This window comes from Onychomys torridus, chromosome 1, assembly GCF_903995425.1.
Source record: "Onychomys torridus chromosome 1, mOncTor1.1, whole genome shotgun sequence".
NCBI classification, from domain to species: domain Eukaryota; kingdom Metazoa; phylum Chordata; class Mammalia; order Rodentia; family Cricetidae; genus Onychomys; species Onychomys torridus.
Window position 1 is genome coordinate 98086974 of NC_050443.1, and position 20557 is coordinate 98107530.

The 20557-nt window shown below is 41.4% G+C and overlaps 1 protein-coding gene across 1 annotated transcript in view; it reads right to left on the bottom strand.

Moving 5' to 3' along the window:
* The window catches only part of Dnah3 (dynein axonemal heavy chain 3), a 170663-nt gene that overhangs the window by 65583 nt on the left and 84523 nt on the right, over nucleotides 1-20557 (bottom strand). The window contains exons 38-40 of the mRNA XM_036190626.1: nucleotides 19457-19562; nucleotides 16854-16983; nucleotides 10690-10935 (exon numbers count right to left, since the gene is read on the bottom strand). Coding sequence (XP_036046519.1) covers nucleotides 10690-10935; nucleotides 16854-16983; nucleotides 19457-19562 — 482 coding nt within the window. The remainder of the gene's footprint in view (nucleotides 1-10689; nucleotides 10936-16853; nucleotides 16984-19456; nucleotides 19563-20557) is intronic.

The window sequence follows — 20557 nt, forward strand, 5'->3', positions numbered from 1 at the left end:
GGTCTGAGCGTCTGGCAGGTGAGAGAGATTTGTCCTGACTGTGGGCTAGGCAGGAAAATTCTAACTACAGGTCTGGTGTATTTTTAATTAAATTTTGATATGGTTAAATTTATTTTTTTACACACATATACTCAGTGTGCTGAAAGATTATTTTTCCTATTTAAGTATCTGGGCACCATTGTCAAAAATTATGTCACCATAAACATGAGTGTGTATATTAGGTCTGAGTTCCATTCAGTTAAACTGTATACCTTTTTACCAGTGTCCCATCCTAGCCATCAGAACTTGGATCATCCTCCTCCTCTCCCCCATCTTCCTCCTCCAACAAATGCCGTATCTCCCTGCTGTAATATAACCAAGTAAACTCTTCCTGGGGACCAGTTCATCTTACTCACTTTTCTGGGTATAGTTCAAGGATCAATACATGGTGGTGGCTGCAAGGGTCAGGTTAAGAGAAACAGTTGCCATCCCTAGAAAATCTGAGTGCTGCTCTTTCCCCCTGAAACCTACCCATATTTTCTGAGTCATGGACTCACTTTCTTCCCACCTTAGCTAAAGTGCACTCTACTCCCATGAGTTCAACTCACATCCATGCCAGCATGATTCTATGATGTGCCAACTGGCAGTTGTACTGACCTCCACTGAGGCCCTCCAGCATTATGATAGGATGCTCTTGGCCTGTTTTTTTTTTTTTTTTTTTTTTCAGCTGGTCACTGGTGCCACCACAGTCTACTTTTCTCCTGAGTATTGATTACTGCCAGTAAGAACTCTCAGAATTTTTTGAGGTCTCCCACATTCCTCTTTACAATACCATTTCATTATTAGGTTACTGAGGTGGGGGGTTGAACAATGCGCTGTTCCAGAATCTTTTCTCTCCCCCCTCTCCTCTCCTCGTCTCTCCCTTCCCCTTCCTTCCTCTCTCCTCTCCTCTCCTTTCCCCTCCCCTCCTCTCCCCTGTCCTCTTCTTCTCCCTTCCCTCCCTTCCTACCTATCTCTCCCCTACTTTGTCCACTGCTTTGCAGTGTTTACAGAATTAAGTCACAACCCTTTCTTGAGTTATTGCTTCAGTATTTTTAAAGAATGTTTTTGCTATTGATTTCATTACATATTAAGGAATGGAGCTTGTCATCCTATGTCACCTCCAGCTTTACTCAGAAGTCACTCTGGTATGACATTTTCATTTTTATACCTTTGCTTTTTTTAGAGACAGGGTTTCTCTGTATAGCCTTACCTGTCCTGGAACTTGCTCTGTAGAGCAGGCTGGCCTTGAACTCAGAGATCCTCCTTCTTCTGCCTCCTGAGTGCTGGGATTAAAGGTGTGCACCACCACCACCCATCCATGGTATGACATTTTAAAAAAGTAATCTGGCATGTCCACAGAGCTAAAAAAATGTTCTCTAAGAAATACCATGTCTGGGAATTTATCACAAGGAAATGATTTACAGAGGAAGTCCATATATATGGGCATGCAATACCATCTGTGAGAGCAAAGAAATAACCGAGAAGACCCACTTTAGGAAACCAGCCAACAGTGTGCCTTATAAGATGTATAGGGTGGTTTTCAGTCATTACAGTGGTGTTCCTAAAACCTATGTATTAACACAGGAAAAATTTTTTTGAAAGAAACAATCTGAGATGAGAGCCAGGTGTGGCAGCTCATCCATCATCTTGGGCAGGAGAATTGTCAAGATGCGATGTTTCTTGGCCAGCCTGGGCTGCACAGTAAGAACCTATCTCAAAAACAAGACACAAACAAACAAAAACCAAAACAAGGGTTGAGGCTGTAGCTCGGGGATAGACCACTGGCTTAGCACTGGGTTTGATCCTCCACACTGCCACAAAACAAAAATTGTGTTTAAAAAACAGACATATGCCATTATGAACGCTACGTAAAAGGATGATAAAAGCAGGAAGATCCGTAGGGAAAATACATTTTGAAAACTAAAATACCTATAACAACAGAGTGGTGTGAACAACGGGAACTTTATCACCAGTCTTGGAGAGATTTAACTTTATAACAAAGCAAGAAGAGATACTAAAAGCATGTGTCAGTGATATATGTTTCCCCTTCCCTTGTGATGTCGGGCTAATTTGTGGCTTGATTCAGAAACCTTCAGGCCCAAGAGCAGAGATTTAACTAAAAACAGGCCCACCAGCTGTGCAGTTTGGCCAGGGCTACCATTCTGCACATCTGCGAAGTGGATCCGAGCTCATGCTAAGTCTAGAGAATGGCAGTGGAGACTGACTGAGTCCTCTCAGTCAAGCATTAGAAGGAGCCCTGGGCACAAAGGAAGGCATCTGCTAATGCTGGTCCAGGCCTCTTTGCTTTTCATTAGAATCACTTTGGTTTTCTTTGCATGGTGGCTGTCATTCAAACGCTGGTTCCTCTGAACACCTCATCCACCTCTGTTTTCCTTCCCACTTGAAGAATAAAGCAAGCTTTTTAACCGGTAAGTGACTTTTCAAAGGTCAAACAATGATAGTTGAACAGAAGGAAATGCAACATTATCCAGAGAGAAAAATCCCTGGCTGACAAACAAGGGTCTCACAGATGATGCGGATCCAACCTTGGCAGAATCCCCACAAAGGTCTGCTTGCTTTCCTTGAAGAATACTCCTCAATGCAGCTGCTTTCGTGCTTGTTTGTAATACCCATTCACCCTCATGGTTCCCAGATGATGAAAACCCAAGAAAACGGCATCCCATGAAGACAGTTTACACGGAGAAATTTAGCCCCAATGCTTGTGAAAAGGTACCAACGCATTTGAAGGGTCTTTAGGTGATCATAAGAAAGTGAGACCAAATCCAGAGGCTATATGTTACATAATTGCACATAGAGGAAACACTAAATCCTGGGATAGTAGGTTAGTGGCTGCCTGAGAGTGAGAACAGAGATTGATTGAAAACATTTGTGAATGATCTTATAGGGGTGATAAAAACAGCCTGCACTGGGTAAGTTTACTAAGTCACTAATTTGTATGATTAGGTGGGTGAATCTCAGCATGTAAATTATGACTCCATAGAGTTTTGACATAAAAAAATGCACCCAGCCTGGAGAAACATATCCCTTTTGGGTTAAGTGGGGTCCGGTTAGGATCGTCTTAATTTGCTACTGTTTAGGAAGGCACAGGAGAGTAAAAGAATGGTGTCACTATAAGGAAACATTGAAAGAATCCTGGTAGCATCTCTTCTAAGTAGCAAGCTGGTGAGCTGGATGAAAAACATGCCAGTTTGAACATTTCCCAAAGGTCCATGTGTTGAACCCTATTGGAAGTGGATGGAGCCTTCTGGAGTCAGGATCCAGGAGAAGGAAGCTAGGCATCTGGAGACATGTTCCCATGGACACCAGCTCTTCTTACTTCTCCTCCTGACTTTCTGGTCCCCATGAGGACAGCAGCTTTCTGTGCCGTGTGCTGTCACTGTGATCTGCTGCCTCACCTCAGGCCCCAAACCGAATGACTATGGGCAGAGATAGCTAAAGCTGTGAGCCTCCTAAGTTGACTATCTCAAGTGTTTGTTATATCAGGAACGGGAAACTGACTGGCACAGAGACGAATCAAGTGACCTCAGGAAGAAAGGAAAGGAGTCTGGTCTCTTTCCAGTGGCTGATCAAAAACAACAACAACAACAACAACAACAACAAAACCACTGAAAATCAGATAGCTGTTAACCTGCTTGTCAGATGCTCTTCTGGGAGGCTGGGAAATCATCCCCGTCTTCTCCCTTGGCTTAGCCATTTCCCCATAGCTGAGAGGTCAAGAGGGTCACGGAGCACAGTGAGAAAGGGAATGTGTGTGTGTGTGTGTGTGTGTGTGTGTGTGTGTGTGTGTGTACAGGCACATGTGTGCCTATGGCCCGAAGTTGTTGTTGAAAATCATACTTGATTCCTTCTTACTGGTTTTGAGGAACACACTCAATCAAGCCCAGATACTTCCAATACGACTAGTCTTATTAGCCAGCTTGCTCTGGCAATCCACTGTTTCCAACTCTGAAGCTGGAATTACAGATGACCTGCCACATTCACTTGGGGATTTTATGTGAGTTCTGGGGACTCAAGCTTCAGCCCCTCTTGCTTTTGTGGTAAATCCTTGAAGCACTGAGCCATAGCTCCGCCCACTAAAGCCCTTTCTGAATCAACACAGTTAAAACCACAGAGTATATGAAGAAGCCAGTTGACCATGTATGCTGGCAATTCTGGTTTCTTGTGTGTTACCATAGTTGATAGGACAAAGAGGAGGAGATGAGATCACCAGAGTGCACGTGGACATTATAGAAGAAGTTCTTGGAAAAGGTTGGAAACTCTTTAAAGTCATGGGCCCTCTTGATGCAGAGGAAGGGAAGATGTCACGAGGAGTGGGTCATGAGTGGAATCAAAGGCGACTCACAACCCATGTCTGCAGACACAGAATAAACAGACTGGCCTTGAGGGCTGAGGAAAGCAGAACAATATATGTAAATGCGTGTAAAGAACAGCGTGGAGGCCGACCTGAGGAGTGGATCTCTGAAATTGTTCATTGTGTGACTGACTGGCATTGGGAAATGGCATGGCATCCTCAGCAAGGTGCAAAAGGTATCAGTTTAGAGTTGGGGATTTAGCTCAGTGGTAGAGTGCTTGCCTAGCAAGCACAAGGCCCTGGCTTTGAGCCTCAGCTAAAAAAAAAAAAAAAAAAAAAAGGCTATCAGTTTAAACAAAAATGAAACAGGAACAGAAGATCACAAGGAGAAAATAAGATGAGATGAAATGGATGGAAAGATAAGATCCAAAGTAAGATGTCTGGTCTAACAGGATCAAGGACAATGGTGATAATGATACATAACAACTAGTAACATGTGGTTAACTCTATTATATGATATCTATATAAAACTGTAACAATTATACTATATATTATATAACATCATTAGACTATAAGGTATCTCAACTATTTTTATGTATTTGCTCATTTAATTCTTTCAGGAACACCACAGACATGCTCTATTATTGCTGTACATATTTTAGACAGTGGAAATGGAGAGGGGCTAAGGAATTTGCTTCAAGTCTGCCAACTAGTAAGTGTGGGAGCCAGAATTCCAGCCTCAACTGTTTCATTCTGGACTCTGTGCTTTTTAACTGTTACATTAAAAAAAAATGGCAGGAAGCAAAATAGGCAAAGGTTTGATTAATATTATTCAAGGTGAACAGGAGACTAATTGAAGTTGTGAGTGGCTGATATTAAAATAAAAACCCTCCTTAAAAGGATAAACCACAAAAACAAGGAAATCTGATATAATAGATGCAGAAGCCAGAGAATACAGCTTTCCTTTGCTGACTAAACAGAGGCATCAGATTCCAGGCAGAATAAATAAAGGAAGATCTATGTCTAGACATAGTCTGTCAAAACAAAACAAAACACAACCTATAATAGAACATTAAATAAAGAACACATGAGAAACAAGCTACCACTATATATAAAATCCAGCCTCACTTCTAACTAGACAGAGAAGAAATTTTAATTATATTCTGTTTTCAAATTTCAAATATGACTAGAATGACAAAGCACACAAGGAAAAACAGATAGAATGCTAAGAAATGAGCAGATCCATATTATAACTGGGACCATTTGATAACCTCTGTTAGTCATTGATAGTAAGAAAATGAGTCAGAGACAATTAAAATGAACATGACCATCATAAACCAACTGAACATAAATGAGACATAAACCACTCTATCTGAAAACAGCAGACAACGCATTCTTCTCACACTTCCATGGGATGTTCACCAAGACAGGCCACATTCTTGGCTATAAAGCATTTTAACACATTTAAAATAATAGATATCATACAGTGCATACTTCTGGAACACAAGAGAATTAGAATGGAAACCAATGAGAAAAAGATGGCTAGAAAATCTTGAAGGACTTCAAGATTAAATGGAGCCGGATGCATGAATCAAAAAAGTTTCAAGGGCAGAGGAGATGGCTCAGAGCTCAGAGGTTAAAAGCATTGCTGCACAGCCAGTAATAGTGAAGACCAGAGTTTGGATCCCCAGCACCCATGGAATGCCAGGTTGGGTGTGCTGGCTGCCTATAATGTCAGCACTCAGAAGGTGGAGATGGGGTCCCCACAGCAAGTAGGTTAGACAGACTGGCTATACTGGCAAGCTCTGTGTTCAAGCGAGAGACTCTGCCTCAGTGGATAAAGTGGAGAGCAACTGAAGAACACAGCCAACATCAACTGTGCATCTTTATATACACAGGCACACATGTATCCACAGACACACAAACATGTATACACATAAATGCAAACATGTATACACATAAACAACACACGCACACACACACACACACAAACACACGCACACACACGAGGGAAAAAGTATCAAGAGAAATTTAAAAATATTATGACCTAAAAACAAATTAAAATATGTTTCAATACCTATGGGATGTAGTGAAAGTGATTCATAGAGGAGATTTTTAGCGATGATTACATGTATCAGAAAGAGAGAAGCATCTAAAAATCAACAATAGACGTACATTTTAGGAAACTAGAAAAATAAGGGTAAGTTTAATTCATAATAATAAAATTATAGCAGAAAACAATAAATTGGCAACAGAAAAGTACTTGAGGAAAATCCACAAAACTTAAAGCAGTTAATCTTTGGGAAGGTTAATAAAATTGATACACTCTCGGGCCAATGTTACTAAGAACAAAGGAAAACGACAGACTGTTAATATCAGGAATGAAAGAGAGGTCATTGTTGCCTTCATGGAGATTAAAAGGATAATGAAGAGACGCATAAACATGGGTACCCCATAAATTTGATATTTTAAATAAGATAGGTTTGATTCCTTGAGAGATACTTCATCAAAAGTAACATAGAGAGAAATAAATAATTTGCATATATCCTCGTTCATTAAGGAAACTGAATCCACGGCCAATGCCTCCAAAATCAAAAGCAACCAAACAAAACCAACATCAGCGTCAAGCTAGGATGGGTTCGTTGGTGATCTCTACCAAGGATTTCAGAAAGGATGCCAAGTGTCCATCTTCTCTTCTTGGAAACACCTCTCTTCCTGTGAGGTCAACATTATCTGAATGCCAAAAACAACCATCTTACAATGGGTAACATACACATACACAGGCCCCACAAAACATTAGCAAATTGACCAAGTGGCACTGACTACAGGTATGTAAAGCTGGCTCAACATCTGAAAATTGACTGTAACCAAGTTATTAACATGAAAAGGAAGAAAGCTCATATGTCAGATGATTTTTCTAAGTATTTGATAAAATTCAACACAAACTAGAGTCATTTGAGAGGAGGGAAACCCAATTGAGAAAAAAACCTCCATAATATTGGGCTGTAGACAAGCCTATGGGGCATTTTCTTAATTAGTGTTTGATGTAGGAGAGCCAAGACCATTGTGGGTGGTGCTATGCCTGGGCTGGTGGTCCTGGGTTCTACAAGAAAGCAGGCTGAGCAAGCTATAAGGGGCAAGCCAGTAAGCAGCACTCCTTTACAGCCTCTGCATCAGCTCCTGCCTCCAGGTTCCTGCCCTGCTTGAGTTCCTGCCCCAAATGCTTTTGATGATGAACTGTTATATGGAAGTGTGAGTGAAATAAACCCTTTACTTTTCAAATGGCTTTTGGTCATGATGCTTCATCACAGCAGGAGAAAAGTAACTGAGAGAAATTGGTACTAGGAGAGTTGAGTATTGCTGCAACAGACCTAACCATGTTGTTTGGGGGAGGACTGTGGAAAGACTGTGGAACTTTGGGCTAAAAATCCATTGAGTATTGAGAGCTCAGTGGGCTGTTCTGTAGGAGCTTAGATAATAGTAAGAATGTTGATGGAAATGCAGATGATGGAAATTGGGCTAGGGAAGTTTAAAAACTTTCTCAGGGCCATTGCTATTTTGAATAAAGAATCTGTGGTATCTGGTCAGTTGGGGCTGAAGAATCAGCTGTGATTTACAAGAGACCAGCACCATGAAGTGAAACCTGCGCTCTCTTGGGACAGTTGATTCTGGCTACTGGAGCTGAGAAATTAGCAGTGATTAAGAAGAGACCAGCACCATTGAGGTGAAATCTTCTGGGAAGTGTTTGCTCAGGGACAATGTACAGAAGCTGTATTCTAGAGGTTGCCTAGGTTGTACCTTGTGCTGGCAGTCAAATTTGATAATGTGTAAGAGACTTACAGATAGTATTCATTTTTTACATGAAGGGGTCATTGAAGAGCATTGGAGAGCATTGGAGGTTTAGCATCATGAAGAAGGGCCTGAAAGATTTTATTGGTGAAAATGCAGCCCAGTTGTAGTAAAAGACCCCAGCATTTTGGAGATGCCAGTATCATGGGAAGACCTCCAAGAACAGGATCAGCCCCAAAGTACAGCCAAAGCTGTGCGTACTACAGAGAGTAGAGGCAGAAAAGTGCATTTGGAGAAGCCCAAAAGATTGTGAACTCACAATCACAGACATTGGACATTGTGTTACTCACACTGTTGGAATTTGGTTTTTCTTTGTTTAGATTATGATTGTGCCCTAGTTCTTCCCTCATTCAATAAAGTATTTAATATATATTTTTTTTATTTTACTGGAGCTCACGGTTGAGAGATTTTGAACTTTTAAAGAGATTTTTGAGTTTTTCTGAGTCTTTGGATTTTAAAAGTGACTTTGGATTTTTAAAGGGACCAAACTTTTAAGCTATTTGAATTTGCAAGGCTGTGGGACTTTTAAGTGTGTAAAATGTCTTATAATGTTGACATTAATGTGTGTTCTTGGGAATAGTGAAGAAAGGAAAGGTTATGGCTTAACAGCGGTGTGTTTGTGTGTCAACTTGTCAAGGCATCAATGTGCTGATTAGTTTTATGTCAACTTGACAGAGTCATCAGAGAGGAGGGGGCCTCAACTAAGAAAATGTCTCCATAAGATACAGCTGGAGGGCATTTTCTTAATTAGTGACTGATGGGGGAGGATCCAGCCCATTGTGATTGGTGCTACCCCTGGGCTGGTGGTCCTGGGTTGTGTAAGAAAGCAGACTAAGCAAGCCATAAGAAACAAGCCAGTAAGCAGCACTCCTTCATGGCCTCTACACTATCTCCTGCCTTCAGGTTCCTTCCCTGCTTGAGCTCCTGCTTTGGCTCCCCTCAGTGGACTAGGGTGGTGGTTTGAAGGAAAATGGCCTCCAAAGGGAGTGGCACTATTGGGAGGTGTGGCCTTGTGGGAGGAAGTGTTGTGGGGGCAGGCTTTGAGGTCTCTTTCTCAAGCTTCTCTCAGTGTTACAGCCAGTCAGCTTCCTGATGCCACAAGACATAGCACTCTCAGCTCCAGCACCACATCTGCCTGCACACTGCCATGCTCCCCTTCATGATCAGAACAGACTGGACTGAACCTCTGAAACTAGAAGCGAGCCACCCTCAATGAAATGTTTTCTTTATAAGAGTTGCCATGATCATGGTGTCTCTTCACAGCAATAGTAAAGCCTAACTAAGACAACTGTGATTCAGGATATGTAAACCAAACAAACCCTTTCCTCCCCAAGTTGCTTTTGGTTATGGTGTTTCATCACAGCAGCAGAAAGTAACAACTGAGACACTCACTTGTGATAAAACCTCTCAGCAAATTAGTAATAAATGACCATGCTCCAACCAAGAACAGACACCATCATACTTAAGGCAAGGACTATCTATCTTCTTCCCAGGCTGGGGCTCTTTTCCTTCTAGGATTCTAAGATCCCCTTTCATCACTCCTGTTCAAAGTCATACTAGAAATTCTACATAATGGAATGAAATAAGGAGATAAAAATAAATTAGGAAGAAATGAAGCTATATGACCTGATAAAAGGATGACATGGAAGAGACCCCAAAGAAAATTCTTCTGGAACTTGTAAGTCAAGGTTTTTGGGTACAGATAGATGATCTCCTATCCATCAGAAGTGAACATGTAGAATTTAAAATAAAAAAACACAGCATTTTATTCACTGACTCATCTCGCTAACCCCAAATCAAGTCAATATTAAGCAATTACCACTCTATTAGTAAATATTCACATCAAAGAATATTTGTAGCTATTTTGAAGATAATATAGCAAAACTGTAACTACTTCAATATATTACATCATAATACAAAGTTGAAAGAAGTATTAATGGCAAATTAAACAAGAAGCATGTAAATAGATAGACTGCGGCTCGAAAACAGAAAAACAAAAATGGAGATATTTCTAATTTTTACTGGGTAGTGAAATGATGGATAATTTTCACAAAAAAATAAAACAATGACACCTTTAAACACCTCCCAAAATAAACTGTCATTGTAGGGTTTTGGGTTTTTTTGTTGTTGTTGTTTTGTTTTTGTTTTTGTTTTTCGGTTTTTTTTTTGAGACAGGGTTTCTCTGTGTAGCTTTGCACCTTTCCTGGAATTCGCTTTGGAGACCAGGCTGGCCTTGAACTCAAAGAGATCCGCCTACCTCTACCTTCCAAGTGCTGGGATTAAAGGCGTGCACCACCACTGCCCAGCCATCATTATAGTTTTATATTTTTAAAAGTAATTATATATCCCATAAGACCATATTTTAGGACCATTCATGTCTTATGTGGGTCAGCTCTAAAGAAGCGACCTGCCTCGCTCCCTTAGCTTTTAATAAACGCTTACATGGCCCACACATTGGGTTGGGTTTGGGGCACATGATTTAAATTCATATAACAGGACATAAGTACCTCTTTCTGGAAAGGTGTTGTTTTTGGTGAGTTTCACACATTTGGGCCTTGGGTGACGATCATCCATGCCCATGATCAGGTTTCGGAAAAACACATCAAATTTCTTTCTGCTCTCGGCATTGATGGTTCCTGCCACGGTCCACACCAAGGAGAAGAGAAACAGCCCTTGCAGCCAGAGGAAGATCTGCTGGCTTGACAGACCTTCATATAAGTCACTTTCCTCCTCCTCTTTCATCCTGATTTCATCTGAAAGTGAAAGAAAGGGAATCTTAGGCCAAGCAGAATGCTCAGCATGCAAGAGATGAACTGGCTGGGTATGCCTCTGAAGAGCCTGGGAAGGCAACTGATGTTGCCTGAGCATTCATCCCACACCAAACCCTTTACTGTATTCATGTATTCACACACACAGTGACTACACTCTCATTTGGCTGTGTATGTCTGTATACAAGATCATGTGTGTTCACTAGTCTGAGGGTACAGGTGGAGGTCAGAGGTTGATGCTGGGTGTCTGCCTCAATTACTTTCCACTTCCTTTTTTGAGACAGGGTTTCTTATTGAACCCGGAGCTTGCTAGTTTGGCTAGACTAGCTGGCCAGTGGGCTCCAGGGATGCTTTTGTCTCCACCTCTTGAGTACTGGAATAATAGGCATTACCTACCATGCTTAGCTTTTTACCTGGGTACAGGGGATCTGAACTCAGGTCCTTATACTTGCATGGCAAACACTTTGTAAACTGAGTTATCTCCCTAGCCCCTATATGTTCTTCTATTGTGGTTAAACCTAGCAAAGTTTGCCATATTAACCATTAAAGTGTGCATTAACATGGGCAGCCATAATTATTATTGATATCCAGTCCTCTTTTATACAGAACTGGAGCTTGGTATCACTAACAATAACTCATCCTCCACTTCTTACATGGCCAGCATCCTACTTTGTCTCCATGTGTGACTACCCTAAGCACATTATAGAAGTCAGTTATTTTGTGATTGGCTTATTTCAGTTAGCATAATATCTTCAGGCTTCATCAGTTTTGTACTTCTCAATGACTCCTTAATTTATTTTTATTAAATTATAATTTTATTTGTTTTATTTTATGTGTCTGGATATGTTGTGGAATAGGATATTTGTTTAACTAAGTAAAGATGTATTACAGTTGTATTGCAGAATAATTGTTTAACTATGTAAAGATATGTTGCATTTGTTTCACCTTGCCTGCCTAAAGATGAAATCTAATAAAAAGATGAAAGAATAAGTAGGAAGAAAGAACAAGGGAGAAAGAGAGGGAGCCAGCCAGCCAAACATGGAAGAAGCAGGAAAGAAGGGCATACAGAGTGAAAGAACGGAAAAGGCCCCAAGGGAAAACATAGATGAAGAGAAACAGGTTAAAATAAATTATAAGATTTAGTGGGACAAGCCTAAACTAAAGCCAAGCATTCATAAATAATAGTAAGCCTCCATATCATAATTTGGGAGCTGGCAGTCCAAGAAAGCCTGCTACATGGATGTTTTCCCCACATGTATGTATGTGCACAATATACATGCCTGGTGCCCTCAGAGGTCAGAAGAGGGTGTTGGATTCCCTATAACTGAAGTTATAGATTGTTGTGAGTTGCTGTGTGGGTGCTGGAAACTGAACTCAGGTCCTGTGCAAAAGCAACAAGTGCTCTTAACTGCTGATCCTGTTCTCCACCCTGTGTCTCTTCATAGCAATAGAAACCCTAACTAAGGCAACCCCCAATATTTCCTTTATAAGACTCTGAATTATGTTTCATTGTATGATTATACCACTTTGTTTCTCCATTCATCTGTTTATGGACAATGCAAATGAGTATGGGCATATAAATATCTGGTCAAATCCCTACTTTCAGTTATTTTGAGTATATATGTAGAAGCCAAAATATTAAGCACATATGGAAGGTCTATGGTTCTTTTTCAAAGAAACCACCAAAATATTTTGACAGACAAGCTGCATCACATTAAATTCCCAGCAACAGTCTGTAAATCCCCCAGGGTTCCAATTTCTTCATCCTTTCAGACCCTTGCTATTTATTTATTTTTATTTGCAGCCATTCTGACAGGTGTGAAAAGGTTTCTCCATCATCATGGCTTTGATTTGCATGTCCCCAGTGGTGAGTGATGATGAGCTTTTTTGTATAATTCCTGACAGTGCATAGCTTCTTGGAGACATGTCCATTCATGTCCTTTACCTATGTTTGTGTTGTTTGTATTTTTGTGCTGAATGAACGTGATTTTAGTAGTAATTCTTTCTACATTCTCTATATTAATTCTTTGTATGTGCATGTGTGTGTTTCTAATATGTTATGTTCTGACATACACTTATATGTTCTGACATTTGTGCACATGCATGATGGAGGCCAACCGTGGCTGTCCCTTCCCAGGTGCTACCCACCTTGTTTTTTGAGACAAGGTCTCTTATTGGTCTGGGCTCACTGATGAGGCTGGCCTGGCCAGCCAGCGGGTCCTGCATAATCAATGTCTCTGCCTCTCCAGTGCTGGGATTACAAGCTTGTGCCACCATGCCCTGTTTTTTTCACATCATTTCTGAAGATTGAACTCAGGTCTTCTTGTTTGTATGGGAAATAGTTTACTGACTGAGCCATCTCCCCAGTCCTTGATACTGATTCTTTTATGGCTTCTTAAAGTTTTGAGTCAGAGTCTTATCATATAGCCCTGGTTGGTCTGGAGTTCCATATGTAGACCAGGCTAGCCTTGGACTCACAGAAATCAGACTGTCTCTGCTACCAAGTGCTTGGATTAAAGATGTAAGCCATCATGCCTGGTACCTGATATTAATTCTTTATTAGGCATATAATTTGCAAGCAACTTTTATTCTGTGTGGGTTGACCTTTTACTGATGGCAACACATTTTGATGTTGACATATTTTAAATTTTAATGATGTTTATTCTTTTTATGTTCGGCCCATGTCTTTGGTGCTACATCTAAGAATTAATTGCCAAGTTAAAAGTCAAGAGTTCTTGCCTTATGTTTTTTATCTTAAAAATTCATAATAGGTTTTGCTTTCTGTTTAGATCTTTTATCCATTTTGAATTGATTTTTGTTTATATTAGGTAATGATCCACTTTATTATTATTGCTTTTTTTTTTTTTTTTGATACAGGGTCTCTTTACATAGCTGCCCTGGAATGTACTAAGTAAACCTGGCTGGCCCCAAACTCACAAAGATCTGCCTACCTCTGCCTCTCAAGTGCTGAAATTAAGGGCATGTGCCACCACTCCTGGCTTCTTTTTTTTTTTTTTTAAATATTTATTTTGAAATTATTTGTGTGTGTGTGTGTGTGTGTGTGTGTGTGTGTGTGTGTGTGTGTGTGTACATGCGCATGAGTGCAGATGCCCATGGGGGCAAGAAGAGAGCTTTGGATTCCCTGGAGCTGGAGTTACAAGCAGATGTGATCCACTTGACATGGGTGCTGGACCCTGAACTTGTGGGTTCTCCACAAAGACAAGCGCTCTTAATTACTATGTTATTTCTTCAACCCTGCCAACTTCATTCTTTTGCAGTGAGAATCTAGTTTATCTGGTACTGTATATTGAAAACATTGTCCTTTCGCATGGATGCTCTTAACACATATAAGTCAAAATGATTTGGCCATGTATGGAAGGATTTGTCTCTGTGTTTTATATTTCTCTGCCATCCCTATGTTAGTCTTTATGCTAGTACAATACTGTTTGGATGATAATAGCTTTATAAGAAGCTTTAAAGTCAGGAAGAGCAAGTTTTCTGGCTTTGTTCTTCATCAAGATTTTTTTGGAGGTATAGGGTGGAGGCTATTTGTCTATAATCCCAGCATTCAACAGGATCAGGCAAGATGATCATAAACTCAAAGCCAGCTCTGATATATACATACATACATACATATGTACATTCTACTACTTAAATATATATTCATATGCACATAGATATGTGCGTACAAGCACACACACACACACACACACACACACACACATACCCCTCTTCCATGTTTTTAACTCAAAATACGGAACCTCAATTTAATTATGAGAAAATAACTGGCCAGTATCAAGAGGCAAGGTTGTCAAGGACAAGAAAAGACAGAAAATGTCACAGATCGGAGCAAACTGTGGGGATATAGCAGTTAAACGCAGTGTGGCACCAATGTAACCCAGCAGTACAGCATCAATGCCCTTGCTCATTCTGACAATGATAGCTTGGTCATGTTAACATGGAAGAAAGCTAGTGAAGCTAGAAGCGTCTAGATACTCTCTGTGCTCTTCCTGCAAATTTTATGTAAATAAAAATGATTTCAAAACAAAGAAGCATTCATGGTTCCTTATCTTAAGACCTTGACCATCACAGCTACCTGGTTCTTACAATTTAACATTGGTAGAACAGAACGTTAGAGTTTTGGAGTGAGCTACATGCACATCAAGTCCACTCTCTAGTTTTCAGTAGTTGAGTACTTCAGGGAGGTTTCACGGTGGCAGATTTGGGAAGGCAAAAGATGAGGTCACTTGGAGATGGAGACAATGAGTCTATTTCTCATGCTGGTGCTTTTTCACTTAAGAGAAACTATATAAGGACAGCAGACAGAACTTGAGAAAATATATAGCATTAGCAAAGGAAATGCAAATCTATGGCATTGAATACAATTGGTATGTTTCTAAAGAGAGTCCTAAACTTACGTTTTAAAATAGTCTATGTGTAATGTGTGTATATGATATATGTGCATATTTATGTGTGTGAGGGCAGGTGTATATATGCCATAGGGTACCTGTGGAGGACTGGAGACAACCTCAGTCCTCACCTTCTACCTTGACACAGGGTCTCTTGTATTCGTGTGTACGATAGTCTAGCCAGCCCACAAACGTGCATGGATTCTCCCATCTCCACCTCCCATCTTGGTGCAAGAGCACTGGGATTACAGATGTGCTACACATCTGGCTTTATGTGGGTTCTGGGGATTTGAACTCAGGTCTCCATATTTTTGCAGTAGGTACTTTACCCACTGAGCCATCTGAGGACACAGAGTTCAATTTATAAAAACCAAGCAATATTTAGAAAGTTCCCAGTCCAATGTCAACTATGTTATACTTTTAGTTTACACTTACAATGCTTTTTGGAAAAATAAGCTGAGAAAATATGTTTAGATATCAGAAGTTGTAAAGAAAATTCATCTGATTTTGAGTTATCTGCAATCTTGAAAAGGAAGTGGAGTCCAGTAAGAGTTCTCCAAATGTCAGTGAAATCTAATTCATGTGACAGCAGTTATGGAAATGTGTGATTACATCTCAGAAGTACATACATCACAGGACCATTGTCTCCTGAAGAAGTTTCTTGCTTTTGAAACTGATATGATTAGTTCTCTTCTAATGCATTTGTGTGTTGTAAATTTACATATTTGTACATTTTCTTTCTTTGTGTACGTGTGTGTGTGTGTGTGTGTGTGTGTGTGTGTGTGTGTGTGTGTGTGTTCCGTGTTCCTTTGTGTGCAGGTGCACATGTGTATGTGTGCACATACATGTGTGTGTGTGCTTGTGCATGGAGGTCAGAGGTTAACCTTGCGTATTGTTCCTCAGGTGCCATCTACTTTGCTTTTGAGGTAGGGTCTCTCATTGGCCTAGAAGTTGCTGATTTTGCTACTTTGGCTGGCCAGTGTCTAAACCCGTTTAAACCTTCCCAGTGCTGGGATTACACATGTGCATCACCACGCCTGACCTTTTTATGTAGTTTCTGGGGATCCAACTAAGATCTTCATGCTATTATGGTAAGCATTTTTGAGTAAGCACTGGCCAGCTATCGTCCTGACCCCCTATATATATTTTTTTTAGCAAATGAAAACTTCTCTATTTTTCCAAGTAGTTTTTTTCAGAAATACATTCCAATGTGTCATCAAAATCCCTGTGTGGAGGAAAGGCTCCTCTGTGAGGATGAGGAACTTTAGGTTGGAGAAGAAAGGAAGGGATAAACTTTGTACAATAACAATAAATCAATATGAGACAAGGCACAAGGTTCTGTCCATAAACTCCACAATCTACAATTCAAAGCACTCTTGTTCTTGACGAACATCTAGCCCCACTGTAACCCAAGGAGGGAGTGAGGCATGAGAGTGTAATCATGAGCCAAGACATACCCAGCCCGTGCAGATGAATAGTCATGGGGATACTTACCAAGCAAAGAGGAGTACAGCCGCATCATTGAAAAGGCAAGGTGGATAGGAGACGTTTGCACCACAAATTTGCCATGGAAGCGATTAAAGTCCAGGCAGGGCTGGACGAGCCACATGAACATGTCCTCAACCTGAGAGGAGAAAGCTCCATGAGACTGTGGAGACAAAGAGCTTGACCCACCTTGGAGGCTGGAGATGCTAGTGCAATTGTTGGCTACTTTTGAGAGCTATTTCAAAATTTACATACTTCAAATTTGATGTTTTGACCATTTCCTGGGCTAGCCACGTGATGCTCTCTCAGGATTTGAGACTGCAGCAGGGACTGGTAGCTCCTAGACCACCACATGACCACCAGGGCCCATCCTTGACAGTGTACTGTGATGCTGCTGATCTACACTATGTGGTACATTAAATAGACTAAATTTTTTTTTTAAGGAAATGGAACTTCATTTCTATAAATACAAAGAACATCCACTCAAGGGTAGTTAAAAGAGGGGCTGGGACCTCAAAGAAACTAGGCTCCCAGGGGATACCCCAACACTGATCATAGGGACTGGGGGATCCCCAAACCTGAGATGGGCTTTGCAGGCCACAGATATTCCCCAATGACTAAATGTATTTTTTAAATTATGATTGTGCAGTGAGTTTGCTTAGACATAACCCCACCTTAAATGGAAGAGTATCTGTATTCACTTAGGGAATACATAGTATTGTGGTAAATAGTGCTGGGGATGAATAATAGAGTAGACAGACTCAGCTCCTGTTAGGAGGAGGAGAGACAGATAATCAGCAAAGAACCAAATATATCACAGGTCATGGAAAGTCTTAGCAGAAAACAAAAATGTTAAATGGTGACTAACAGGAAGGGATTAAGATGGTTCAGGGAAGGCTTCCTGGAGGAGGAAACTTACAGCTTTTTCCTCCCTGTGGCAGTGGGAATTGAGCCCAGGAGATCTCACATGCTGGGCAAATACTCAGTCATTGAGCTACATGCCCAGCAAGGAGATTATATACTGAGACCTGGATGACAAAAGTCTGAATTGGGCAAGACGTTTGTATGAGGAATAACAGGCACAGGTTCTTTCAGGTAGCGAAAGCTGGGTGGGAACAAGACAGGATGGCCCAGGAACAAGGCAGGGCTGGGGCAAGGATCTCCCAGGCTGTGGAGGCAGGAAAGGCCAGACAACAGTGGACTACAGGTTCTGATAAGGGGTCTGAGAACATGGTGGCATCCCCAAAGGACTTGATGGGTAAGGTCTTGGCTACTTCCAGTGTGTGTGTGTGTGTGTGTGTGTGTGTGTGTGTGTGTGTGTGTGTGTGTGTGTGTGTGATGGGATGTATGTGAACATGTACTACATCTTTTTTTTCAGAGCTGAGGACTGAACCCAGGGCCTTGCGCTTACTAGGTAAGTGCTCTACCACTGAGCTAAATCCTCAACCCCAAACATGAACTTCTATAAATGCATGTGGTCATATATATTATATGTGGATATGCATGGTGACAGACATTGGACTGTCCTTCATAACTCTCCAGAGTATTTCCATAGTGGTATGGACTCCAACCCTTTTTTGCTTACTCCAGCAAAGAAGGACAAGAGGTACCAGAAATACAGGCTGTTCCTTCAGCTTCCCTGGTCTGACAATGTGGTCAGCTATCTACCTAGCCTCAACTTTCCTACTTCTGTTATACTTGTTTGTTTATTTATATGTGTATGGTATGGGTGCATATGTGAAGATACATGTGCATATGTGTGTTTAGGCATGTGGAGGCCAGAGGTCAATTTGAAAGTCTTCCTCAGTCATATTCCACTTTCTTGTTGGACAAGGTCTCTTTCTGAATGTGAAACTAACCAGTCTGACTAGATTGGCCGGCTGGAAAGTTCCAAGAATTCTCTTTTTCTCTGGCGCTGGGATTATAGTTGTATGCTACAGTATCCACTGTTCATTTTTTAATTTTTTTTTTGAGACAGGGTTTCTCTGTGTAGCTTTGTGCCTTTCCTGGAATTCACTTGGTAGCCCAGGCTGGCCTCAAACTCACAGAGATCTGCCTGCCTCTGCCTCCCAAGTGCTGGGATTAAAGGCGCGCACCACCACCACCCAGCTATTTGTTTTTTAAAGATGGGCACTAAAGCAAGGATTTTACCAGCTGAGATAACTTCCTAGTTCTCCTACTTCTTTTAGGATGGGAGGAAGGGAAAGGTGACTGTCACTTGTCATACCCACAAGGAGAACATTTCTAACTTTGGAGGGTAGACACAGGGTTGTGGAGTGGGATATGGCTCTTCTAAGGTGTTGTCTTTAGAATTGTAGCTATAGATATTTCTGCCTGTGGGATAGAACAGAAAAAAATCAACACCATGGTCACCATCAAGAATGTTCTTCGGCTCTGGTATCCACTGGGGCGAAGGTAGAACAGGGATTAAAAATAGGCTGTACCATTCCATCGCCATCACGTGAAGAAGAAAGTAAAACATGGCAGGCAGCCTGGGAACGATATAAAGGACTGAAAGGACTGGTGGTGAGGTGTGCCTACAAGGTCCGTGAGATGAGTAGGGACCTAAGGGTGGCATGAGTGTGAAGAACAGGGGTGTCCCAGGCTCTTACCAGTTCCTTGTGCTCATTGGTGAGACAGGAGGGCAAAGTGTCCATGTACGAGTCCTTCAAGGGCTTCCAGCCTAGCTGGTGTGCCTCCATGTAGATCATCCCACACCTGGCGGCACAGACAATTGGTTTTGGTCTATGCCTGCTCATTACTAACCCTGGCTGACATGTACGACATCAACGCACTCACGCAGTATTCTAGGCTTTATTGGGCTTGGGCAGTGCCCTTCATCCAGCCATGTGCCCTCTCTCCTCTTATTTCTCTATGTTAAACACCCTTCCCACGGGAAGAATAGAGTCTCATCAATCTTGGCTTTTTCCTTCTTAGTCATCTAGTATTCTATATGCTCATAAAGTGCACATCTGTGCATACACATACACACAGTTTAAACCTGACTGTTCCCCCACAGCATCGTGTTTTGAATGTTGTTCCCTAGCTGGTGGCGCTAAGGAAATAGGTCACTAAGGGAGAGCCTTTGAAGGTTCTAGCCCCATCTCTGGTTACTGCCTTACTCTACTTCCATGATGTGAACAGCCCCAGCCACACATTTCTGCCGCTGTGATATGGATGGCCCCATCATTTTCTTCCAGGCATGAAGGGATAAAACCCTAACAAATTGTGAGCCAAAATGATCTCTCCTTCCTCTTCTTCCTCCTCTCCCTTATGTTTAAAGATTTACTTTTGTTTTTACTTACGTGTCTGTGTATATGTCTGTCTGGGGGTATGACACAGGTGTGCAGAGACCCAAAGAGGCCAGGAGTATGTGTTGTGTCCCCTGGATACAGGCAGCTGTGAGCCTCTTGACATGGGTGCTGGGAGTGAACTCAGGTCCTCTGGAAGTGCTCTTGACCACTGAGCCAAGGCTCCAGTCCAGCCCTTCCTTTCTAAGCTATTTTCTCCCCCTCCTTTTCCTCCTCCCTCTCCTGTTTAATTTCACTTTGTTTCATTTTCCTCTCATGTCCAGTTCCTTATGTTGCTTCTGTCAGGTCTTTTGGTCATAATGTTGATACAGTAACACACACACACACACACACACACACACACACACACACGCACGCACACATACTCACCTACATACTCACTTATGTGTGAACATGCACACA